At 40.9% G+C, this 23,158-nt stretch overlaps 1 protein-coding gene across 6 annotated transcripts in view; it reads right to left on the bottom strand.

Moving 5' to 3' along the window:
- The window catches only part of ARHGAP10 (Rho GTPase activating protein 10), a 286,142-nt gene that overhangs the window by 66,309 nt on the left and 196,675 nt on the right, over positions 1–23,158 (bottom strand). For all 6 annotated transcript variants that reach the window (XM_083171381.1, XM_083171373.1, XM_083171359.1 and 3 more), the window contains one exon: positions 12,896–13,031. In XM_083171381.1, the coding sequence (XP_083027507.1) occupies positions 12,896–13,031 (136 nt within the window). The remainder of the gene's footprint in view (positions 1–12,895; positions 13,032–23,158) is intronic.

Raw genomic sequence — 23,158 nt, 5'->3', positions numbered from 1 at the left:
TATGGTCATGACTGGTGATTGTAGCAGACAGAGGTCAGTCTACGTAAGCCTCTTATTAAATGTACATAGGGTTTGAAGTCTACTGCCCACCCTTATATATCCTACATATAGTACAGTATGTACACTTGAAGGGTAGAGACTCCTTCAGCCTGGAGTAGAGCCCCCACCTGTCCCCGATTGTGTTTAAGTAGAATCCTTGCAGTTGCTGACTGAATATTGTGCAAGGCACAATTCTATGTTGGACCTATCAATTTAAATATGTCAATTGTCGGCTGAGTTTTGGGCATTTGGGCCCCTTGAGTTGCTTTGACTGCTTCAAGACATCACCATGTAACAATTACTTCAGCACTTTATAGCACTTTGGGTTTTTTATCCATGTAACATCTTTCACCACGTAACACTCCTGACAAATAAGTTGTTTTCACTTATCTAACACATCATTTGCTATCTCTCACTACTGTGCTGCTTTGGTGTGGTTTGGTCTAGGTGGCTGCCTTAGGGGTGTTCCACACCCTAGACTTGAAATCTTAGAATGTCTTACCTGTTGACGAGGGTACCTGGATATGGGCCCTTATTCAGTTCTGATCCCAGTACAAATTTGTTCTCAAAATAGGCAAAACCATGTGCACAGCAGGTGGGGCAGATGTAACATGTGCAGAGAGAGTTAAATTTGGATGGGGTATGTTGAAACTGAAATCTAAAATGGCAGTGTAAAAATAATGCCACCATTATTTACACTGCACAAAAACAAAATAACTCGCACAAATCTAACTCTCTCTATACAGGTTGCATCTGCCTCACCTGCAGTGCACATGGTTTTGACCATTTTGAGAACAAATTTGTACTGCGATCAGATCTGAGTAAGGGCCATGGTGCGTAACTTTGGCAATGATCATGCAAAATTGATGACTAATGGGAGGCCATAAAATAAGTGCTTCCTATTATTGTGGAAACACCCCCATGGGCAATGGTTAAACTACTGGCTTTTTTCAATGTTGTGCCACCCCAATGCCCTAGGCACTATGTAAAGGGAAAGTGATTGGAAGGTCAATAGAGTCTAGGTAGATAGTCAAAAGTTTGACACCACAAGGTCAACATACAATATCTCAACACAGACAAAGAGTCAACATACAATATGTCGACACAGACCAAAGTACAACACGGAATAGGTTGACATTGACACAAGGTCAACATAACAATAGTCAACACATGAAAAGGGCAACTTGAGTTTTTCACATTTTTTTTCAGATTTAGGACTTTTTCATACTTCACCATATGGACAAAAATTAAGAAAGGTGAAGTGTTTCGAGCGAACCACCAGCAGAGTGACGAAGCAGAGTGAGCCATACAAAAGGTACGTCCTCTACTAATTAGGGTTCCATTTAAAAAGGTGTTGATATTTAAAACAAAAATGTATGGGTCAGCCTTTTCAAGTGTTGATCATTTCAAAGTCTACTTAGACATTGTAGGCCAGGCATGTCAACCTGTGGCCTTCCAGCTGTTGTGAAAATACACTTCCAAACATGCCTTGCCGTAATTTTTCCCTAATAGCAAAACCATGGCAATGCATGCTGGGATGTGTAGTTTCAGAACAGCTGGATGGCTGCAGGTTGGACATGCCTGGTGTAGACCTTTCTATCCACCCCTCAGTAAAGATAGAATAAATGCCATAAAACTTTAGCATTTAACTAGGAGTGTCCTGATCAGGAAATTCCTATACTATAATCTATTTTATTTGTAAAAATATATTTACCTAAACGTCTACTGTGTCTGTTTACTTCTAGAGTGCAACACTTTCACCATATAAAATGTTGGGATACATGGCAGTGGCATGCATTGGTAATATATGCACATGTACAGTATATGAGACCTCGGAAAGCTGTTATAAAAAGAAATGTGTCAAGCTTTTTCATTCTACGTTAGAAAGTAACTGGATGTGTTTGTATGAAGCCATGATGTCCAGTCCCCAAACACTATATAGTCATTAATAGATTTAGGTCACAGAGTACCTCTTAGCTATAGTCTACTCTATTGAAACACTTCCTGCATCGCTCTCTCCTGAGACTTTTTGCAGACGATGATTTACTTTTTCTTAGTTTTTCATTTCTTAAACTTGTAAATACAGTTCCAGAACCAGAAATCTAATACCTGCCTGACATAATTCCATGAGAACAGCTGGGAAAAATATGTTCAATCCAATCATATTTCACACAGAGCTGCCAGGTGGAAAAATACCAATGAAAAAGGCCTCACTGTCTTCTGAGCTATATCTACTTCACGACACTATACAAGAAACAGATTTCTTACCAAGAAGATTTAAAAATTAAAAAGTCTTTACAGTGTTTCATTTATTTATATTATTATTCATACATATGATAAATGTCAGTCCTGTCCAACAACCACTTATCCTATAAATTAGATTAGCCAAGAACATAAAAGTATGGAAACATTTTCATCTACTTGTTTGTCCCAGTGACTTATTTATGTATATCAACACTTTTATTTGGAAACGATTACATATTAAAACATTTATAAACTTTAAAAAGAGCACAAATGTGTTGTACATGAAATTAAATGGGAACATTTAAAAAAAAAAAAAAACATTAGTGAAATAGAAAAATATAAGAAAACTGAAAATGTGGGGGAAAAAAAAAAGATAAAAGTAATAATATTCCACAAAAAAAAGCACACATGCTTCCAGCAAGAAATCGGACTTGGCTTAACAGGCTTACTATTTGTTTAATTCATTTTATGTTCAATATCTTGTGTGTTCTGACACTCATACAAACAAAATACATTATTTATTTAAAGACTATAAATAGGAATAATATACTGTAGTAGTCCAAAAATTCCTACATATTTGAAAAATCAAAAACTACTGCTTAGAGCAGTGGTTCCCAAACTGTGGTTGGCTGACTACTTTTAAACGAGGGTGGGTGCTCTACTTGTGTCAATGCCAATGTGTAGGAGGAAAGGCCCATTTAGAGCCCTATCCCCTTGCCTCTATATATTTGTAAATTATGATGGATCCACAATTATCCAGAAAGGAATCTTTATGACACTTTAATTGTCAAAATCAGTAACCTAATAGTAGAATATTTTAATTGCAGAAACTAAATATATTTTCCTTGGATAAAAAACAATGTTGATAAAGAAAGAGTTAAAAAGCCAATGTTGTTTTCTACAATTTGCAGCTTGGAGCAAAGTAATTATATGCACTTTGGTAAACCGACAAACTTAAGAGCCTAATTCTATAGTGGTTGGAATGGGGGGAATTTGGCCCCGTTCCGACGATCAGGGGTCTGCACACAAACAAGCGCATCTCTGCAATCTAGATCTAGAAGAATAAGAAGTGAGAATGGCCTTTAGATTTAGCAGGGGCCAGATAATTTATTACTTTAGTCATTGCAATCTTTGTGGAGTGTTGAGAGCGAAAGTCCGACTGAAGTGGGTCCAGTAAGTTATAGTCATGAAATGAAGAGATGGGATGGTAGTTAGAGGGACAGCTTGGATCAGATTTTTTTCAGAATGGGAGTAATAAGTGCATGCTTGAACAGAGAAGAAAAAATACCAAGATAGAGAGATTACAGATTTCAGTTAGGTTTGGGATAAGCACAGGAGACAGAGCTTTACTAACTTAAGGGTATAGAATCACGTGAAGAGGTAGTGTAGTAATGTAGGATGAGAAGAGTGTTGATACTTCACCCTCAAGTGTGGGGTCAAATGAGGAGAAAATACCAATGGACTCAGTAAAGGAATTAGACAGGTCACTGGTTGAGGAAGAGCTTGCCATTTCATCTTGGATTGTATCACTCTTGTCCTTGAAGAAGGAAGCAAGTTCTTGTGCACTAATAGTAGCTGGTGGAAATGGTGCAGGAGGGTAAAGAAGTGATTTCAATATATTAAAACGTCTCTTGGGGTTTTTGGCATGAGAAGAGATGAGACATTGAAAATATGTTTGTTTAGCAATGTCCAGAGTATTACAATAGGAGTGGTAGGTAGTCTTGAATGTGAGGAAGTCACTTGGATTCCCAGATTTACACCAACAATGTTCTACTCAATGTGATTGTTTTTGTAGGCCTCTTGTTAATTTAGAGTGCCATCATTGGCACCTAAGCCTACGTGGATTGTGAGGAGTAGCTGGAGCAACTTCCTCAAGGGCTATGCGTAGAGTCTGGTTCAGGTGGGATACAGCTGTCTCAGGACAGGCAAATGTAGAAATTGGTGAAAGCAGTTGCTGCAGAGAGGTACAAAGTTGTTGAAAATGAATAGCATTAGTATTTCTGTGGGTTAGGAGAGGCTTGCATGATTTTGGTTTTATAGAGTTTGGAGAAATGGAGATGGTTGAGAAGATAATAATGTTGTGATCAGAGAGAGGGAACAGAGTGTTAGTGAAATCAGAAACAGAGCATAGCCTGGTGAATACTCTCAACGAGGACCACTGCCTTGATCTTGTAGAGTCAGACCATTGAGTGAGGCCAAGAGAGGCACTTGGATATAGGCAGAAGATATGTTTATTTCACCCAAAAGTGACATTTACATAATACCCACTGGTGGCTTTTAAATTGTATCCAACAATCAGAATTGGAATGCCACAGTGGCAGTAAGAGTGGGAATCTTTAATGTCATATTGTTTTGTTTAGAGAAAACTTTTTTGTGCTCTCATCCACCCTTTTATAAAGGCATCTAGGAGTCTTAAAGGAAGAAAAACCAAGTCTTTGGAAATATTGGACTTTTCAATGTCTACAGCAGGCATGTCCAACGTTGGCCCTCCAGATGTTGTGAAACTACACATCCCAGCATGCTTTGCCACAGTTTTGCTATTAGAGAATGCTAAAACTATTGCAAAGCATGCTGGGATGTGTAGTTTCACAACATCTGGAGGGCCAACGTTGGACATGCCTGGTCTACAGTATAACACGGTTACCAGATAAAGTACCCCATCAGAAAAGCTATACGATCTGGATGTTTCTGCGCTCAGGAAAAATACCTAGTTCACTTATTCACATGTATTCAATGCTCCTATGTCGCCGTAAATAACGGTGAGCGTGCATGTTTTTTGGAGAGTAGTGAACTTTTCTCTTCTATTTTGTGCTTCCCTGTATTCAGCTCTGTTGCTTCTCCAAAAATACTTTGCGAAGCTAACTCAGTTCACCCTGCACTTCTCCCCGGTGTTCGCAATGTCTGTTCAATGGAGATTTTAGTATCTCTCTCAAAAAGTGTATTCAATGCACAAATTGCGAGTCCTGCTGGTTTCTTTTTAAGAGATGTTCTCCATTTTTCCCTCGGCATCTTTTTTAGGTGAACTGTAAGGTTATCTTTGTTAAAGTTGTTATTTTTTTTGTTTTTTATGGCTTATAAATTTAAAAAAATGTACTCTAATGTATTTATTGCAAGTGCCATAATGCTGTACTTCTATATTAATTTATTTGGAATTTAATAAGTTATTTTAATGGTAACCAATAAGAAATCATTTTGGAATGCTCCTAGTAATTTCCCATGCTTCCTCTCTTCTTCCTCACCTAACTCCCAAACAGGCTTTTAAACACGCTAACAATTATAAAATAAATTAAATAAAAACACAGGGCAAAGAAACAATGCTAAAAGCACAACACAAGGATAAAGGCCAAACAGAACATTTGTTGTAAAATAAATACTGAACAAAACATTAACCTTTCTAAACCTTTGTAAAAAAATACAAGTCCACAAATGCGAGGAACACGCTGCTGAGATAAACACCCTGCTCAGGAATATCCTGACCAGCTCACGTGGAGAGCAGGAGAAAACAGATGTCTCCAGTTACAGCACTCCCATTTGAACTCGCATAATTATGCTAAGTTCGCAAAAGGGGCCGGCGAGCTGGCCACACGTTGAATACTGAGGAAGTCAGAAATGAGGAGATGAGAAAAAGTGCCGAGCGCTTCAGCGAGATCACAGGGACACAGAACAGTGAGCGGTGAGCCAGACTCTCAAAAAACATTGAATACTCATCATTGACTACAAGGAGGCATGTCAGTACAGTCAATGTTCGATAAACATGCATTTCCAGTTCGGCAATTACAAATATTCATTTGATGGGAAATCATTGGTACTGAAATGTATACAAAATTATGAGTTTTCCAAGTGTTTCTGGAGCCATTTCTTCTCTAGGAATAAATCCTAATTTGGGAGTCCATAATTTGGCTCCCCCAGAATGGGATCAAAGACATGAGATTAATGAATTATCATTACCTATGCTTCTGCACATGTTTACATTACGATGATCACATATGCTTTATTATCCTGCTAATCCATTTCTTGAGAACGGATTCTTGGCATAACCACAAGTGCTCTAGAAATGACAATTACTTCCTCCAACACGATTGATTCCTATTTTCTGAGGAAACCAAAATTACATGACTGAGGGTTTCTATATTAATAGAACATAGGAATGAGCATTTGTTCTCCTTAGCTATACCACAGCCCACACAGACGTACTGTAGAAATCTGAGAAAACAGTATTTGATAAAAGCCTTTATATATTTCCTTATAGAGGCTCAAATCATTTAAAAATAAGTGATTTTACGGAATTACTAAACCTAAATGCAATTAAAAAAATTCCATTCATAAATATAAAGATCCTTGGGAAAGTATTAAACTGTTATTTTATATTTCATATTTTGTTGCCACATATTCTGAATGAATAATCCACATTGCAAAAAAGATATTTTACAAGCTTTCCAGAATTTATTAAAAAAGAAAACAAATGTTGAAATTGTTCCTGGCCCTTTTTCCTTACAAACTCAGATTGTAGAGGTACAATACATTAAACATACTTTAATAAAAAGTTATGATAATTGATTATAGAGCAAACATATTGAACATTGCTGCCCATTGTATAAACCTGGAATTTGTGTGAAGCTACTCTCGCAAGATCAGTTTACCCCAATGCCCCAAATATAGTTGCCAGACAAGAAGCATGAGAACAGAGAAGCCATATAACAAGTAATGTCATAAAAAATCAGAAAGATCCAATTCAAAGAGACAAGCATAACTATGGAAACAAGGACACCTGTCCACACAATCAGTAAGACAAGAGTGAGTAAGACCAGAAAGTTTGGGACACATGGCAGCCCTTCCTACCATGCCAAAAGGTACAATCAGAAGCCAGATATTGTGGACAACTAGAGTCATACATCCAACAAAATGTAACAACTAAGAAGTGCTGAAATATCAATCAATAAAAAGTTGAATGTGTTGGAACCTCGATGATACAGTAGCCCTGCGAGGATTAGCCAAGATACTGTAGCATCCCAATGCTCATCAGATGGGGTACCTCTCCCAACAGACTATTAGTTGCGACAGGTCTCCCTTGCAAGACAAATAGAGGGAAATAAAATCCAGCCCTCAAGGTCCAACCTTTGAAGAAGCGTTTGAAACAGGTTATTGGCTAACATTCTTGTTACGCTCTTACATACACACTATACAATTATCAGCCTGATACTCGGCCTTACTGGGGGCATCAGTTTTTGTGCCAATGGATTTCTTGGTTGTCAATGTGTGTATTGCTAGTAACACCTAGAAAAGCAGTTTATAAACAGCCACTTATATATAAACATAAAACAAGCACTAGCACATTTTAACACAGAAGTTATAACTGTACAAAATAAAAACAGACTTTGAAGTTTTTCATTAAGCACTACTACTTAGGTGGTATAGTTGATCGGAAGGTTGTTATGCATCAAACTGCATAATGGGTTATGCAAAAAAAGCTTTTTTGATGGCTTGGAAAATAGTAATATGCAGATAAATATTTCCTCTGCAAAGGATATTGTTTTCCACACTCCAATGAGACCGGGCTCAATATTGCCAGCAAACAAATGCTGTCCTTGGAATATATATGCACAATAAATCCACTGTATATCGAACTTGATGTTAGTGCTATCAAAAATGCAGCTGTAACATACCAAGGTCAAAACAAACTCTTAAATTAGTCCAATATGAATAGGATCTGATATTCTGCCTTATAGCACAAAAGAAAAGAATATACAGAGATAGCTCTATAGTTATGCCAACATTATATGAATTACCGTGTTTGTCCTCACAGGCCCAAGGCTGATATATTAAGTATACTTATTGCACCAGAACAAAAATTAATATGGGTTTAGCTTGCGTAAAAAATACACCGGGCATGATCCAGAGGAGGAAGCAGCGTGCAGCTGATCGATTATTTGGGGTGTGGATTAGATCACAGACAATGTTACATATTAGCGAGGTTAAAAAAAAACACATTTGTCCATTGTGTTAAATCTAAAATAAATATACGTTTGGGATTTTGCAAAGTAGGTATAGCAGAGGCAACCCTAAATGTGACTTAAGTAATTGTCAGTTACACATCCACGTGCTTTAATAACATTGTATTACTGACCGGTCCCACTAATGTACATTACCCCAATTAGTGTAGCACATACTGTATGCTCACCATGCTTTGGGCCACTTTACCATTACCAATCACATTCCAACGTGGATGGCAAAGCATGAAAATGTCTCACAAAAACAACAATCATGTTGACCATTGCCATGACAACCTTTGCCTGTATTGACCTCTTGTCATTGTCAACCTATTGCAGTGACATTTTGTCAATGTCAATCTAGTGCATGTTGACATCTTGTCAATGTCTACTTAGACATGGTCTGTGAGCCATCTGGATACTGATTATTTGCTTTGGCACATGTGCAAAAAGTCCTGAAAGCCCATACATGCATTTCCCTTACTACAACTCTATGAGAACTGCAGACACCATCCCAGAGGACAACATTGCTGCTCTGTAGGCCATCGTTGAGGTGGACACCAGGGTGACTGTGGCCCAGTTAGAGAAAGAGGTCAGAAAATTATTGGGATCCATCCACTTGATACTCCACAAAAAGCTTGGCCTTAGCAAGCTTTCAGAATGCTAAGTTCCCCATTAGCTGACTCAAGAGCAGGAGCAGGCTTGGGTGATTTGATGCAACATCCTGGGAGATCACCAGTGGCAATGAATCCTGGATCTACAATTTTGACCCCAAGACCAAAAAGTCAGCCCACTGGACTCCAGTTGGAGGTGTGCTGCCACACATATAGGGAGAGATCCAACTACCCATGGTACTTTACTGCAGGTAATTGACAGAGGAAGTCCCTGACCTTTGTGGGTGGTCATTCAAAAGGCTTTTCTGCCTGTTAACTTCACGTGTCAATGAGCGTTAACAGGGATTGTTGGGCATTAACATGAAAAGTTCATGAATTCCCAAAATCTGCAATAACTATACAAAGCTATAAGGTTTTTTTTTCCCACTTAAGTGCCAGCGTAGGTGTTACTAGCCGGCACTTAAAAGGGATTTCAACTAAAAAAAAATTAGTTGAAATCCCTCTTAATTGATTTAGATATTAATGTATGTCGTCTTTCACAATATGTATGGTTTCAATTATAAGAGAAGCCACTTTACTGTGTATTTGCTCTATGAATAGATTGAATGTGGTAAATAGAGTAAAACAATCTACAGTATATTTCTAGAATACACAAACATTTTTTAACCAGTCTTTAGGTATCAACCAACCATAATTTTAAAATGACTACTACCCATGTGAACACATTGCAAAGCTGTAGCAGATGAAGTCACGGAACCAGCACTAATAAAACTTACACCTGACATAAACACATGTCCCAACTAAAATGAGGGCTCAACACATACCTTAGAATCTAGCATACACAGCCTAATTATGTATATACTGCCAGACAAACCTGCAAAAATATTTCTATGGTATTTGCTATCGCGCACCACCCTTAATCCCTGATCCTCAGTTGCACGCACTGCCGATGTTGGACGCAGTGGAGCAATTTGTTTATCCTGCACATGCATACAGTCAATTTACATAGAGCCACGTTGATACTCTACTTAATTTCTCTCCTGAGTCGTTGTAACCCCCCACCCCCATGTCCAGGCTTTGTGTGTTTTTTCTCACAATACCATATTACCTGCCATTCTCTTATCAAAGTAACCTTCAATTTAACATATGCCGCACACTCTTATTGTCCATCCTATGCCCCTCATGATAATCAACTTGCACATATCATAATAGTTCACAAGCCTATTTACAAATTAATCTTTAACCCCTTATTCCTGACAGAGCTGGTTTGTCCATGAGGCAACCAGTGCATCAGTTCTCTTGATATGTGCCACCATAAAACCTAAGCCTGCTTGATAAAACAGGAAACTGATTTGTGATCAGTTCTCTAAGGAAATTTTAATCTGGGTTCCATTATGCTGAACTGTGTGACTGGGGTTCCAGTATGCTGAACTGCGTGTGAATGGAGTTTCTAGAATGCTGAACTGCATGTGAATGGGGGTTCCAGTAGACTGAACTGCATGTGACTGGGGTTCCAGTAGACTGAACTGCGTGTGACTGGGGTTCTAGTATGCTGAATTGTGTGTGAATGGGGTTCCAGTATGCTAAACTGCTTGTGACTGGGGTTCCAGTATGCTGAACTGTGTGTGAAGGGGATTCCAGTAGACTGAACTGCGTGTGAAGGGGGTTCCAGTATGCTAAACTGCTTGGGGACTGGGGTTCCAGTATGCTAAACTGTGTGAAAAAAATTATTGTCCATCAGTTACATGCTGATGTCAGAGCAGAAATTTGAACACAGACTTTTGTGCTGCATTGTACAACCAGCCTGCTCTCCCAAGAACCCCTGTGCTAGTTGAGACATAGATCCTCAGCAGTTAAGTGCGGTGTCTTTATTTGTGAACCATTGTGAAATGCTTTGTGCGGGCCCACACTAACACCTGGCCTTTTCTTGTATGTGACAGTCCAGTGGAAGAGGGTATGGTGTGGAGGTACATTTTTGAAGTACTCCAGTAAAAGAAATAAAGCAGCAGTTGGAGAGGAATTGGAGCAAGGTTATGTATAGGTATATAAAAGTGGGCAGGTGAGCAATGAGCACGTAACCTGAAATCGAGCATGTAACTCCTGGCATTGAGAAAGAACCCCCTAGCAATGAGCATGTAGGTAAGCGGCACTTATGTGCCATAATATGTAAAGGGGATCTCAATGTGTGGCATATGTATTATGGGCATCACGGTGTGAGGCATATCTATAATGGGCATCACAGTGTGTGACATATGTATAATGGGCATCACAGTGTGTGGCATATGTTTAATGGGCATCACAGTGTGTGGCATATGTATAATGGCTGTGTACAAATCAAGGGGGTAACATCTGCGTATCTAAATATGTTTTAAAGGAAAAAGATAAAATAGTTCCCTGACCCCTGCTCTAATCCATATATTAACCACATAGATGTGCATGTCCATCTCCCATATAAGGATGTGGTGAATGGGAATATGATAGGGGTGGAATCATGTACATGTAACCGTCTACTTGTTTGGGTTAGTAATTACTCTACCATAGATCAAAATTATTAAAACATGAGATGCAGGTTTTGTGAGAGGACTGAATTTGGGAAACAATGTATAAGACTGAAAAGGTGTCACTATCCCCTGCTCTTGCATTCAGTTGTTTCTTGCTAAACTGTGCATGTATCCGAGTAATAAGATAAATTATTGGCAGACCGCATATGTCTTTTTATTTCAATATATTCAAATATATTAATACTTGATGCCTCACAAAACAGTATTTGTATTTCATTTTGTTTGTTTTTTGTGATTTCTTTTTCTATTGTTTTCTTTTGATGAGTCTGTCCAAATTGTACCCTGGGCTAAAGCTTCGCTGTAAATGACTACTTACATCTCAGCGTTGCAGAGTCTGATCCAATAATTTCTTAAAACTTCCTATAACATACTAGCCAAAATATGGAATGTGCTAGATCTTAATTAAAAAATGTTATGTTTTCACTACGTTCACATTTGTAACAGATAATAAAATTCCCCAAACTCAAATCCTCATAGATAAAAAGTAAGAAATATCTCCTACAATCTTGTCCTGTTGCACTGCAACTGAAGCGTACGGTCAGATCACGGAGTAGCCTTTTCTTGCTCTGTAATAGATCTCCATTTTCAGTGTAATGTTTATGGTAGCAGTAGGTAAATGAGTGACAGGGGACATATAAAACAGTGTCCTGTTTTTCACACTGTCATCGTGAGTTTGTAAGAAACCAGTGTTGTTTCAGGTGGAGATGACTAGTTTGCTGCTGATTATTTCTATATGGACACAAACACATTCTATGGGGTTTACCTTATCTATTGAAGATGAGATGTTGTTATGGGCAACCATTCAGATTATCATCAATTTAAATTCATCTATTATCTTCTAGAAGGTGTTAAAAAATAAGTAGTAGAATCTTTAGAAGAATGCTCATCTTAGTAAATAAACCCTCTATATCCAGAAAAATTCGCTACCCCGATTATTTTAGGCTAAGATCATAAGTCAATCACAAATTAACATAGTAGCATTACTATGTTAATTTGTGAGTGATTTATTATTAAGTGCCACTTGGTTTGTGCTGTTGACTAATCCTATTCATATTCACAAATACGAATTTATACGCCATTGAATGAATACGACTTGGAATCACCATTCATTTCCTAATTTCCTAATTAATGGGATACGGCCGCTAACTGATGGCAAAATACACCTGGAAAATACAGTTTATTTTCGAGGCATATTTGGCCGAAGCCTGCACGGATCAGTCAAATCCGTGCAGGCTTCAGTGTTAAAAAAGAAAATTAGAAAAACAAATAAATAATTTTAAAAAATGGAGTGGGGTCCCCCCACAGGCATAACCTGCCCCAGGCTCAAAGCGCCAGTCCTGTTAGTACATATGCGATGAGCATCGCGGCGATGGGCGGCTGGATTTATGCCACTCTTTGGTACAATCCGGCCTCAGAGAGTGTTATACTGAGGTACTTGAGATCACCTTACCGTTCTCTAGCTCAAGGCAGAGGTTGTACACAGCAAGAGGCCTCTTGTTACGCTGTCTTCTTGACTGTCTTGGTGGAGCGCGAGGAGACAGAGATGTTGGCTCTTGCATGGAGTCATCTGGAGGGTTGCTAAAAATCTGAAACCAAGCATACAAAATATATTACATTTAATTATAAATTATTGGCAAAGGGGCCTTATGGAATGGAGCATGAAACCTGTATCAAGTTTGGAGCCTATACAAAAGAGGTGTAAGGGAAGACTAAAAACCTCAGACTACAGTGTATTATAACAGAGCTGTATAATCAGCACCAATATGCATACCTCCCAACATGACCCATTCTAATACCACTTTTACACCAGAATAACGGGTAGGACCCGGGAAATCGAACACGGGAAATTGCCAGGGCATGCCCTGCCTCAGACCCCATTTACACTGCAATTCAATCCGGGTTATTCCCGGGTAAGGCCCTTTCACACTGAAAACGGATGAGCCCTGTCTTTCCTTGCTAGTGTCATTAAAAATGGACCTTTGGGCTGTTTGAGATGAGGTCACAAGAAAGGGAAATGGGAGGGGGTGGGTTCTGCTCCCAGCATTGCAGCAAAGATGGCAGACGGAGTAGCTGTGTTGCAGTTGCAGATATGATGGTGCAGATCAGGTTTCGGGTCAGCCAAAGTGGAACACACTGCGTGACAGCCAGTGTGTGCTGCAGCAGATGAGGCTGTAAACACAGTGTGGAGTGTGCTTGCAGCACAGAGCATGGTAACGCTGCTGCTGCGCTGCTATGTGCGCCCTGTGCGGGTCTCCAGCAGATGACATCATCTGCCAGAGCCGCAGAAGCACCAATCAGCTCTTTGTGCCCCTCTACCCACCAAATAACCCGGATAATGACCATTTACACCACCCTGAGCCCCGGATAAGCCCCGTGTCCGACCCTGAACATTTGCCGGGTCAGATTCCCGGGAAACAGTACCCGTGTTATTTTTTTTCAGCCCATTTACACCATGCCCTGCCCCGGACTAGAGCGGCAATATCCCGGGTCCAACCTCTGGTGTAAAAGGGGTATAAGAGTGACAAATGCTCTGTTCCTTGACTTTCACATCAGTGGCAGCTGCAGATGCAGGGCTGCAGCACAGTCCAAAATTCAGATAGAGGAGCCACACCGACTGTCACCCTAAACACCACAGTCCAGTATTCACTGGCAGGTATGGCTCCCTTATTTGAATGTTTGACAGTGGTGCAGTCCCACCTCTGCAAATGCCACTGGCAAGAAAGTCCAGGAGCAGAGCATTTTGTCCCTCCTGGAATGGGTCATGTTGGAGATATGCATATGTACCAGGTAGTGATACATAGTGATACATTGTTTATATGTCTTTTGTGTCCTTCACAAATAGCTGCCTTTTTGTTTAATAGCACATGTCGGTAAATTTACTAAAGCTGAAAAGTTTCAGTCAATCATTTATATATAGCATTTCTGGATTCTCTAACGCCCCTCCGCAGTGTCAGCGTTGTGGAGGGAATTGCTAGCAAAAGCTGGCGATTCCCTGCAGAAGCATATGGGCTTCTTATCGCAGAGTTGCGTGAGGGATCCGTCACGGATTCCTACCAGCATGCCCCGCGGCCAACGCTATGCTCTGCGCATGCTCAGACGGACTCCCGGGTCTCAGACAGGGAAGTCCAGCACCGTGGCCGCATCGCAAGGGACAGCTCCTATCGCAAGAGTTGTCCCTTGCGCTATAAACAGAATATGTTAGAGCATATGCGGTTATTAAGAATGTGGTGTCCGGTGATACAGGGCAGCGGATGTTAGAACATCCCGCCCATAATCTGATTGGTTATAGGAAACCACCTCCTTTCATTTTTAGAAGCTTTACCCCATCATCTTGCAGTCTATCCTTTGAATATTGGAGTCATGCTCAATATATCAGAAACACATCAAAAACGTGAATGTACTGGTTTATATATTTACTAGACAACACTAGAGGCCCAGCTTTGACCCAATTGTATCATATACAAAATTATTTATGTGTTGCATACTATGCCCTGCTACTGCAGGATTTTTAGGCTGCATTGCCAATGAAAGGGTTCTGCACCCTCCCAGACCTACTGTATGAGATTGTTGTTCCTTGAGAACCATAACATACTTGTTTTCTGATTGGGGGCCAGATTCTCTAAGCTTCAGAAGTGATAAAATGGAGAGTGATAAACAACCAGCCAATCAGCTCCTACAGATGGAGCAGGGCTTGTTATTGCTGGCGGAGCGCCAGGACCGTGTCCCTGGCGATCCGCCAGCAATCTGGCGCTCTGGCTGAATGAGACGCTCGTGCGTCTCCCACGCACGAGCGTCTCAATAGCCGGGCGGCGAGGCGGCGCGGCGGGTGCAGTCCTGCCCGTCTCCAGCTTCAGGGAGACGGGCAGGGCTGCGGGGGGCTGCGGGGGGGCGGTGTGGACCGGCGGGGACCCGGGGAAGCCGGCGGGGACCCGGGCAAAAGCTCCGTCGGAACGGGACGCGCGTGCACCTCGTGCACGCGCGTCCCCTTCCGACATACAGATGGCGCGGGGCGGGGGATGGCGGGTGGCGAGTCCTCCGCCATCCCCAGCAAAGACAAGCCCTGCGCTATCTGTACCTGACATTTTTCAAACACAGCCTGTGACATGTCAGACAGGAGCTGATTGGCTGGCTATTTCTCACTCTCCATTTTATCACTTTTGAAGCTTAGAGAATCTGGCCCTATGAGATTTATCTGATAGAAATTGCAGACACCATGACTTTCTGGTGTGATCTATGGTGTTTGGGGGGTGGCCTGAACAGTTGTTTACCTCCCCCCTGGGCTTTTTGAGCCAGTCCTGGGAAAAAATTATGTAGCGGTTCCCCATATTTCATGAACCAGCACTGAGCTCTAGGACCAGTCCTTTTTACAAAAATTATGGGGGACAAAAGCACCAGCTCAAACAGTCAGCAGTGCAATGCCACAGCTCGGTGACACTTTTTATACAAGGTCCCCCTGGCCAAAGCATTCTCACTGTGACTTGGGGAGTGGAAACCACCCCAATCAAGGGGACCCAACCCCCATTGCACCCATGGGCCAGGGAGAAGCCCGTGGCTGGCTAATTTCTGTATTAATAAAAAATATTAAATACATTGGGTTGTGCTGTGGAACTAAAAGTTACAGCAAGCCTACCCTGCATGCTGGGACTTTGAGAACCACAAGTCCCAGCATGTGAGCATTAAAGTGCCCTCTGGGACTTGTAGTCCCACAAATGACCAATGTATTAAAAAAAAAAAAAAAGACACTGACGCCCTGACAAGTACAATTTTATTCAAACATGCATATACACACTAAGACATATACCTTTTCTCTAGTAGAAGTAATCAGACTGACAAGAAGGAGAATCCTACGAACAAGTCAATGGGATTCTCCTCATCCATCAGGGCAGAGCTCCGGCGGAGTACGACTTTTGTGTTAAATTCTTATAACATGGGAGTCTATGGAGAGCCGTACAGCCAGTCAAGCGCCGTAATCCGCCCGAGACCGTCCATGATTCGCTGTGCAGCTGATTGGAGTCACACTGTCACAGTGACTCACTTGAAAACTGCCTCAGGATGCCGCAGTGGCTTCTTTCCGGTGAGTCTCCTCTCTGTTTCTTCAAGTGTCAAGTGCTGCAGCAGAGGGTGGGAGGAGGGTCCAGACTCCAGAGCTACAGATAAGATATATCATATCGGATATATCGTGGGTGCGCAGGTGCAAACGCAGAATTTTCAGAAGGGGGTTTCCAGAGGGGCGGAGCAAAGCACAGAGATGGACACTTAGGTGACCCAGTATATGCCGGGTCAGTTAAAGTATTATAGATAGACCAAATGTATATAAATAACAATTATATATATACTGTATATATATATATATATATATATATATACACTGTATATATATATACACTGTATATATATATATATATATATATATATATATATATATATACATATACACACACACACATACATACAGTATATATATATATATATACACACTATATATATATATATATATATATATATATAAAAAAGGTTTCTTTCAAAACGGCACTCAAATAATCCAATGGCAATGGTGGTGCAGGGTCCAGACAGAGCAGAAAATAGAGACAAAACTTACCCAACCTTGCAGAAGGGAAGAAGACAGACCAGCACTCGTTTGTGAAAAAAAGTTGTATTAGAAAATGTTCACAGCATAGTAAACATCTTAAGAAACATCAGACAGACCCGACAGTCTGTTTCAACTGGGCTCTAACCAGTTTTCCTCAGGGGTACAAAGCACAAGCTCACACAGGCAGTATTTAACATGAAAAAGGCGCCAGAAACAAATGAGCATGCAAATTAGCGCTGTCACTCAGCACCACGAACGGAGCTGAGAGGCGTCCAGTTGCTAAGCAACAGGGGCTGGTCTGTGCGCGTCACCAGGGATATATATATATATATATATATATATATATATATATATATATATATATCTGTTTGCGCTGGCCGGCACTCAGATGGCTGTGCTGTATTACTTGCCCGGTGCCTTCCGAAGTTTCCCCTCAAGCGAGGGGGGAGAATACAGTGTGGTGTAGTCTGCGGCACTCCCAGACTGGGAAATAAGGAACAACGAAATGCCCAAATGTGGATCAACGTTTCAGTGCCTGTGCACTTTTATCAAGATCAGCACTCTGCTGATCTTGATAAAAGTGCACGGGCACTGAAACGTTGATCCACATTTGGGCATTTCGTTGTTCCTTATTTCCCAGTCTGGGAGTGCCGCAGACTACACCACACTATATATATAGAAAATGGAGAAGGCCTGGCACTCCCGCAGCGGGGTCCGAATACCCCGGTGCCTTCCAGGACAGGTAGGTAGAGGAATGGAAGAGGCGGCACTCAAATGGGATTTTTCAAAAGTGTATTGTGGCAAAAGAAAGGACCAACGTTTCGGGGTCTTAATCACCCTTTTGTCAAGGTGCAAGTGGAAAAAAAATTTTCCACTTGCACCTTGACAAAGGGGTGTTTAAGACACCGAAACGTTGGTCCTTTCTTTTGCCACAATACACTTTTGAAAAATCCCATTTGAGTACCGCCTCTTCCATTCATATATATATATATATATATATATATATATATATATATATATATATATATATATATATATATATATATATATATATATATATATATATATATATATATATATACGTATACATACATACATACACACACACACACACACACACACACACATACATACATATATACATACACATACATGAAGTTCAAAGGAAGTAAAACTATGCAATAAATTTGAAGTTTTACTTCCTTTGAACTTCATGCTGCAGTGACGTGTTATTCCTATGGGATCCTGACTTCTACCTAACTCTACAAAGGCACGCAGCGCACCTTTACCTTTATTTTGTGGGAAGTGCCGGTCCGCAAGCTGGATATATATATATATATATATATATATATATATATATATATATATACACACACACATACATATATATATATATATATATATATATATATATATATATATATATATATATATATATATATATATATATATATATATATATATATAGAATAGTGGAGGTTGGTCGGCACTCTCGTCGAAATGATTAAATGCCCAGGTGCCTTCCTCGCAATCATACCCAATCATACCCTTTTCAGATCCCCTTATAAATAAGAGCATTATACATAATCATCACCGATTTGTAGCTCCGGGACCCAATTGTGAATCCCGTTTTTTTATGATATTTTTATGATACCATTATGCCCAGCAATACCCAACACCATTTTTTAGTAGTTCACTTTTCAATTTTTTAATCTTTTGTTTTATTATCACATATTTCCAACAGGTTGCTCCTGTTGGTCCTCTTTACAGCACACAGCGAGCTGAGCCGTGACAGCCTAACAGCTAGCGTCTGGGATCACCTAGCAACGACCCCGGCATGCAGGGAGACGTGAGCGGGTTTCCGGATACACGCATAGCGGGTGCCTCTGACGGACCCAGCAGCGAGCGTCCGAAATCTCCTAGCAACGGCCCCATGACGCGGGGGGCGTGAGCGAGCGGCCCGGAAGTGCACGCTGCCGGCACCGGCGACGCGACCTGACACACCGTTTCATTGTAATCAAGCTACTAGATATAAGGTAGGAGAGCGTTATGCTCTGCTTCTTTTCACAGCACCTTATGCACTGTATATGACTTTACACGTCCTGAAGAAAAAGCCGACACGGCTTTGAAACGTCGACACCCTTATATGACTGCATAATCTTATAAAAGTGGATCTTCTCCATAGCTCTTTGAGTGCCGCCTGGTCTTTTTGGGGTCTACCTTCCAGGGATCTCCGGGGGACCTATATACTGTATATATATATATATATATATATATATATATATATATATATATATATATATATATATATATATATATATATATATACACACACATATATATATATATATATATATACACACACATATATATATATACATACATACATACATACATACATACATACATACAGGGGCGTCAACCGCAGTGTAGACCCCTGGGCATAGCAATGTATTGGGGCCCCTACCGATCCTCCAGCGGTAGGGGTGGGGGAAGCTTTGATCTCCAGCGGGTTATATCAACCGCTCAGCATGTAGGGCTTGGATCAGTAATTTCCACTAATTACCCCCTTACTGCACAGATGGTGGGAGATGGGGTGGGAGAAGGGGGCATTGGGCTGAATGAAGGGGTCCCAATACATAACTTCCATGGTGGTAGAGGATGTTTAATACGCAGAGGAGGGGTGTATAGTGGAGTGGGCTTATTATTCATAATTTTCTGGTGGGAGGAAAGCTTGCTTGACTGCAGATATCTCAAGTTCCCGGAAATAGATTTCTTAGATATTAATGGAATAAAAAACTAGAGAATCCCACCTACCAAATGGTATTGGGGACTAGGGGATAAGAGTTCAGGAGGCAGATCAATCTGCCAACAAGTATATAAAACTACATGCCAGGTGTGTGGAGCTGGAGCAGTAACCAGCTGATGGAAGGCTGATATCTCTGGTTCTGGGAACAGTAGAGACAAGCTTCTAGTGTTTATCAAAGGGGGAGAGTCCCAGATTTTTGAATATACCCTCAGAAAAACTCCCTGCATGAGCCACTGGTGCTTGAAAGCACCCTCAATGTGCCCATAATTGGTCAGAATTCGATATATCTTATGTTCAGCAGGTCCGACCTCCTGATCCAGTCAAATGCACACAGGACCGCACATTGGATCGGATCGGGTGTCACACACATGCTATTTGGGACGATTTCACACGATTAATCGGTCCAAAGTGACCAAATCAGCCCAAAATAGCATAATGTAAGGGGGCTTTAAAAGTTGAAACTACGCTGGCGAAAACGGTTGCACTAATTCAAGATCCACGTGTTTTCTGTCAGTGCCGATGTTCCAACAGTTAAAAATTAGCACTTTAATTGAATAGTTCAAATATAAATTCAACCTAACGACTTTTGGGAAAATTGCCAATGATTGAATACGCCCCTATATTGTATAAATGGAAAATATTACAATAAATAAAGAATGAATAAGGAAAAATAAAATAAACAAAAATATTTCAAAATGGCAGAATCTCTGATTAATATACTGTACATGATGGCAAACTTAATATAAAAATGTATTAATTCCTAGAATTTTCTTTGAGCACCATAGCTTGAACATATGTTAATACAGTGGTCAAGAAGCCTACATTGCTTCCTTCCGCAGTACACATTGACACTTCTCTGAATGCTTGGCAGACAAGGAACAGAGCTTGTTCTGTCCCTGATCCATCAAGCGTTTGTAAGGCTGTCACTCTTACCACTTTTACTATAGGGGACAATGAACTACTAAAAACTGCTGTTTCGAGCTGCAGCATTCACAGTTCACACAGAAAGCACAATCAATTCATAGAAAAGTCTAAAGCTCCTTACACACGGAGAGGTTGGTCACTGAGCGATGGCCTCTGATGAAAACAATATACTGCCGGGGGAAGCCGCTAGGGGAAACCACTGGTCGCTGGGAAGCCACCGGGGTAAGCCGCTGGTCGCAGGAGCATGCAACCACTGCAGGGCTTGTCACGGGAGCGTGCGACCGGCAACAGTTGCCCTGTACGCACAGGGATATGGTCGCTCAGCAACCCTATCCCTGGCGATTCTGGCTAGATCGCCCGATGTGTATGGGGCTTAGGTAACATTGCCATGTATGATACAATAACAGTATAAAAACATATTTAAATACAAACAGTGCAACTTAAGACAGAGTTGAACCTTGCACTTTATACAGGAGCTCCGACAGCTATGCTGGGCCTAGGTACTCTAGGGTGCGAGATCGATCCCCCCTGCACATAACACAAGAAGAGAGAGGAGTGACTGCTTCTGCAGCTGCCTCTCTCCCTAACACAGCACAAATCAGCATGTGTACTCAATCCTTTCCCCTACACCCAAGTGCTAACATTAACTACAATGGGGAAGGGCGGGCAGTGGGACCCTCCTAAAAGGCCCAGGAAAAAATTACACGAGCGACCACCTTAAAAATCAGCCAAGAGTGCGTCACATATGCCTGTTTAATATTGTGCCTCCATTGTGTATGTAAATGTTTTTCCTCCCTCATGAAATGTTTTTACTAATAATGCCTGGAAAGCATGGAATTAATTGAGCAAATCGCCGGATATGAAGTCCTAGCCCGGTGCGCCATGCAGCATCACAGCAAAGATGAGCATGGCTACATCTGGACCTTCTACCCAACTACACATCATTACTACAAACAATGGATCAGAATGTTAGTTATAGGGATGTTGGCGAGCCATAGTAACAAAGAGCTTTTAGATTGGTCATAACAATTATTCTGAGGGAGTGATGGTGAGGTGGAAGCACCAGCGACAAACCTCACTACGGAGTTCACCAACACCAGCATCAGACAAATCATGGACAGTTCATCAATAAGGACACGGAGCATGAAACTATATGGTAAAGCGGCTTTCTTGTCACGATTTCCACCTACAGAAAACTGCTTCATCAGAAGGCAGTCAGTCAATTATCGTTGCCTACTTCAAGAAGAAACCAAGGTAAGAGGAGAACCCAGTGTACTGTAGCTCTTCCTCTAAGAAGCAAACTGCACTTGATTCCCTCACTTTCTTCATTGCTACACTGATAGTCGGATACAGCATTTATTTATCTATGAATGAAATACTGTTCATTAAGGCATGCAACCCCATTGATGTAGTATAGAATTAAGACACATATTATAGATTTACCTATTGCTCCATCTCCAAGGAAGGCACCCTCAGCGGTAAGCTGGGTCTCCTTGTATACCAACATTAAATAATATATCCCCAAGATTCCAAATCGCGCCAATAGCCTGTTTAACACACTTAATTAATAGATATCAACATTAAATAATGTTAACCTTTAATTGACACAAAATTAGACGCTGGTCCTTTTACCATTTTCAATGATGATTGGGTATCTTATTATAAGAGAAGTCAGCTTAATTTAGGCAGAAAGCTAAATCTATAAATATCCTACTTTCTATTATCTGAAAGGGTGTTGGATGGCCTTCCGACAGTCGGGATTCCAACGGTCATCACGCTGATGTCGGCATCCCAAATGTTAAAACCCCCAACAGTCAGGATCCCACCTGACAGGCTATTCTCCCTTGTGGGGGTCCACACAAAGGGCTTTTGTTGATTTGCCCTGATCTGAGTCCTGGCAGTTGGGTTCCAATGTTGGAACGCTATACCACAACCCATCTAAAAGGAGGATATTCAAAGGTATGTGACATAATAAAGGAACGAAGGAAAGAAGGAAGGAAGGAAGGAAAGAAAAATAATACCCCCTGTATAAAGTACAAGCATCTGTCCTAGGACAGGAAACCAATAATGTTGCTGATACACTAACCCATGAACTTGTCAATCACATACCCATGTTTTCAGCATGCAGGCATGTTAAACTTATCTCATGCAGTATATGCTCCAGAAGTCAGAGATCATTGCTATCCCAGGCTGATAAAGGTGTAGTGGCAACTGAGCTTGCATTCATTGGAGTAGAGTGCTTTAGTTTAATCCCGAGGCTGCTAAGGTGTATTGAACTTACCCACGTCATCGTACACAAAACAGTCAAGCTTGGGTTCAACTCACGACAGGGATAATTAACTGATTATTGCCCACTGTGACCAGTGTGTGTTCTTATAATGAAGTAGCTT

The sequence above is a fragment of the Crinia signifera genome, chromosome 1 (assembly GCF_055691185.1).
Source record: "Crinia signifera chromosome 1, ASM5569118v1, whole genome shotgun sequence".
NCBI classification, from domain to species: Eukaryota; Metazoa; Chordata; class Amphibia; order Anura; family Myobatrachidae; genus Crinia; species Crinia signifera.
Note: the sequence above shows the minus strand (reverse complement) of the source record. Positions and strands in the feature narration are given on the sequence as shown.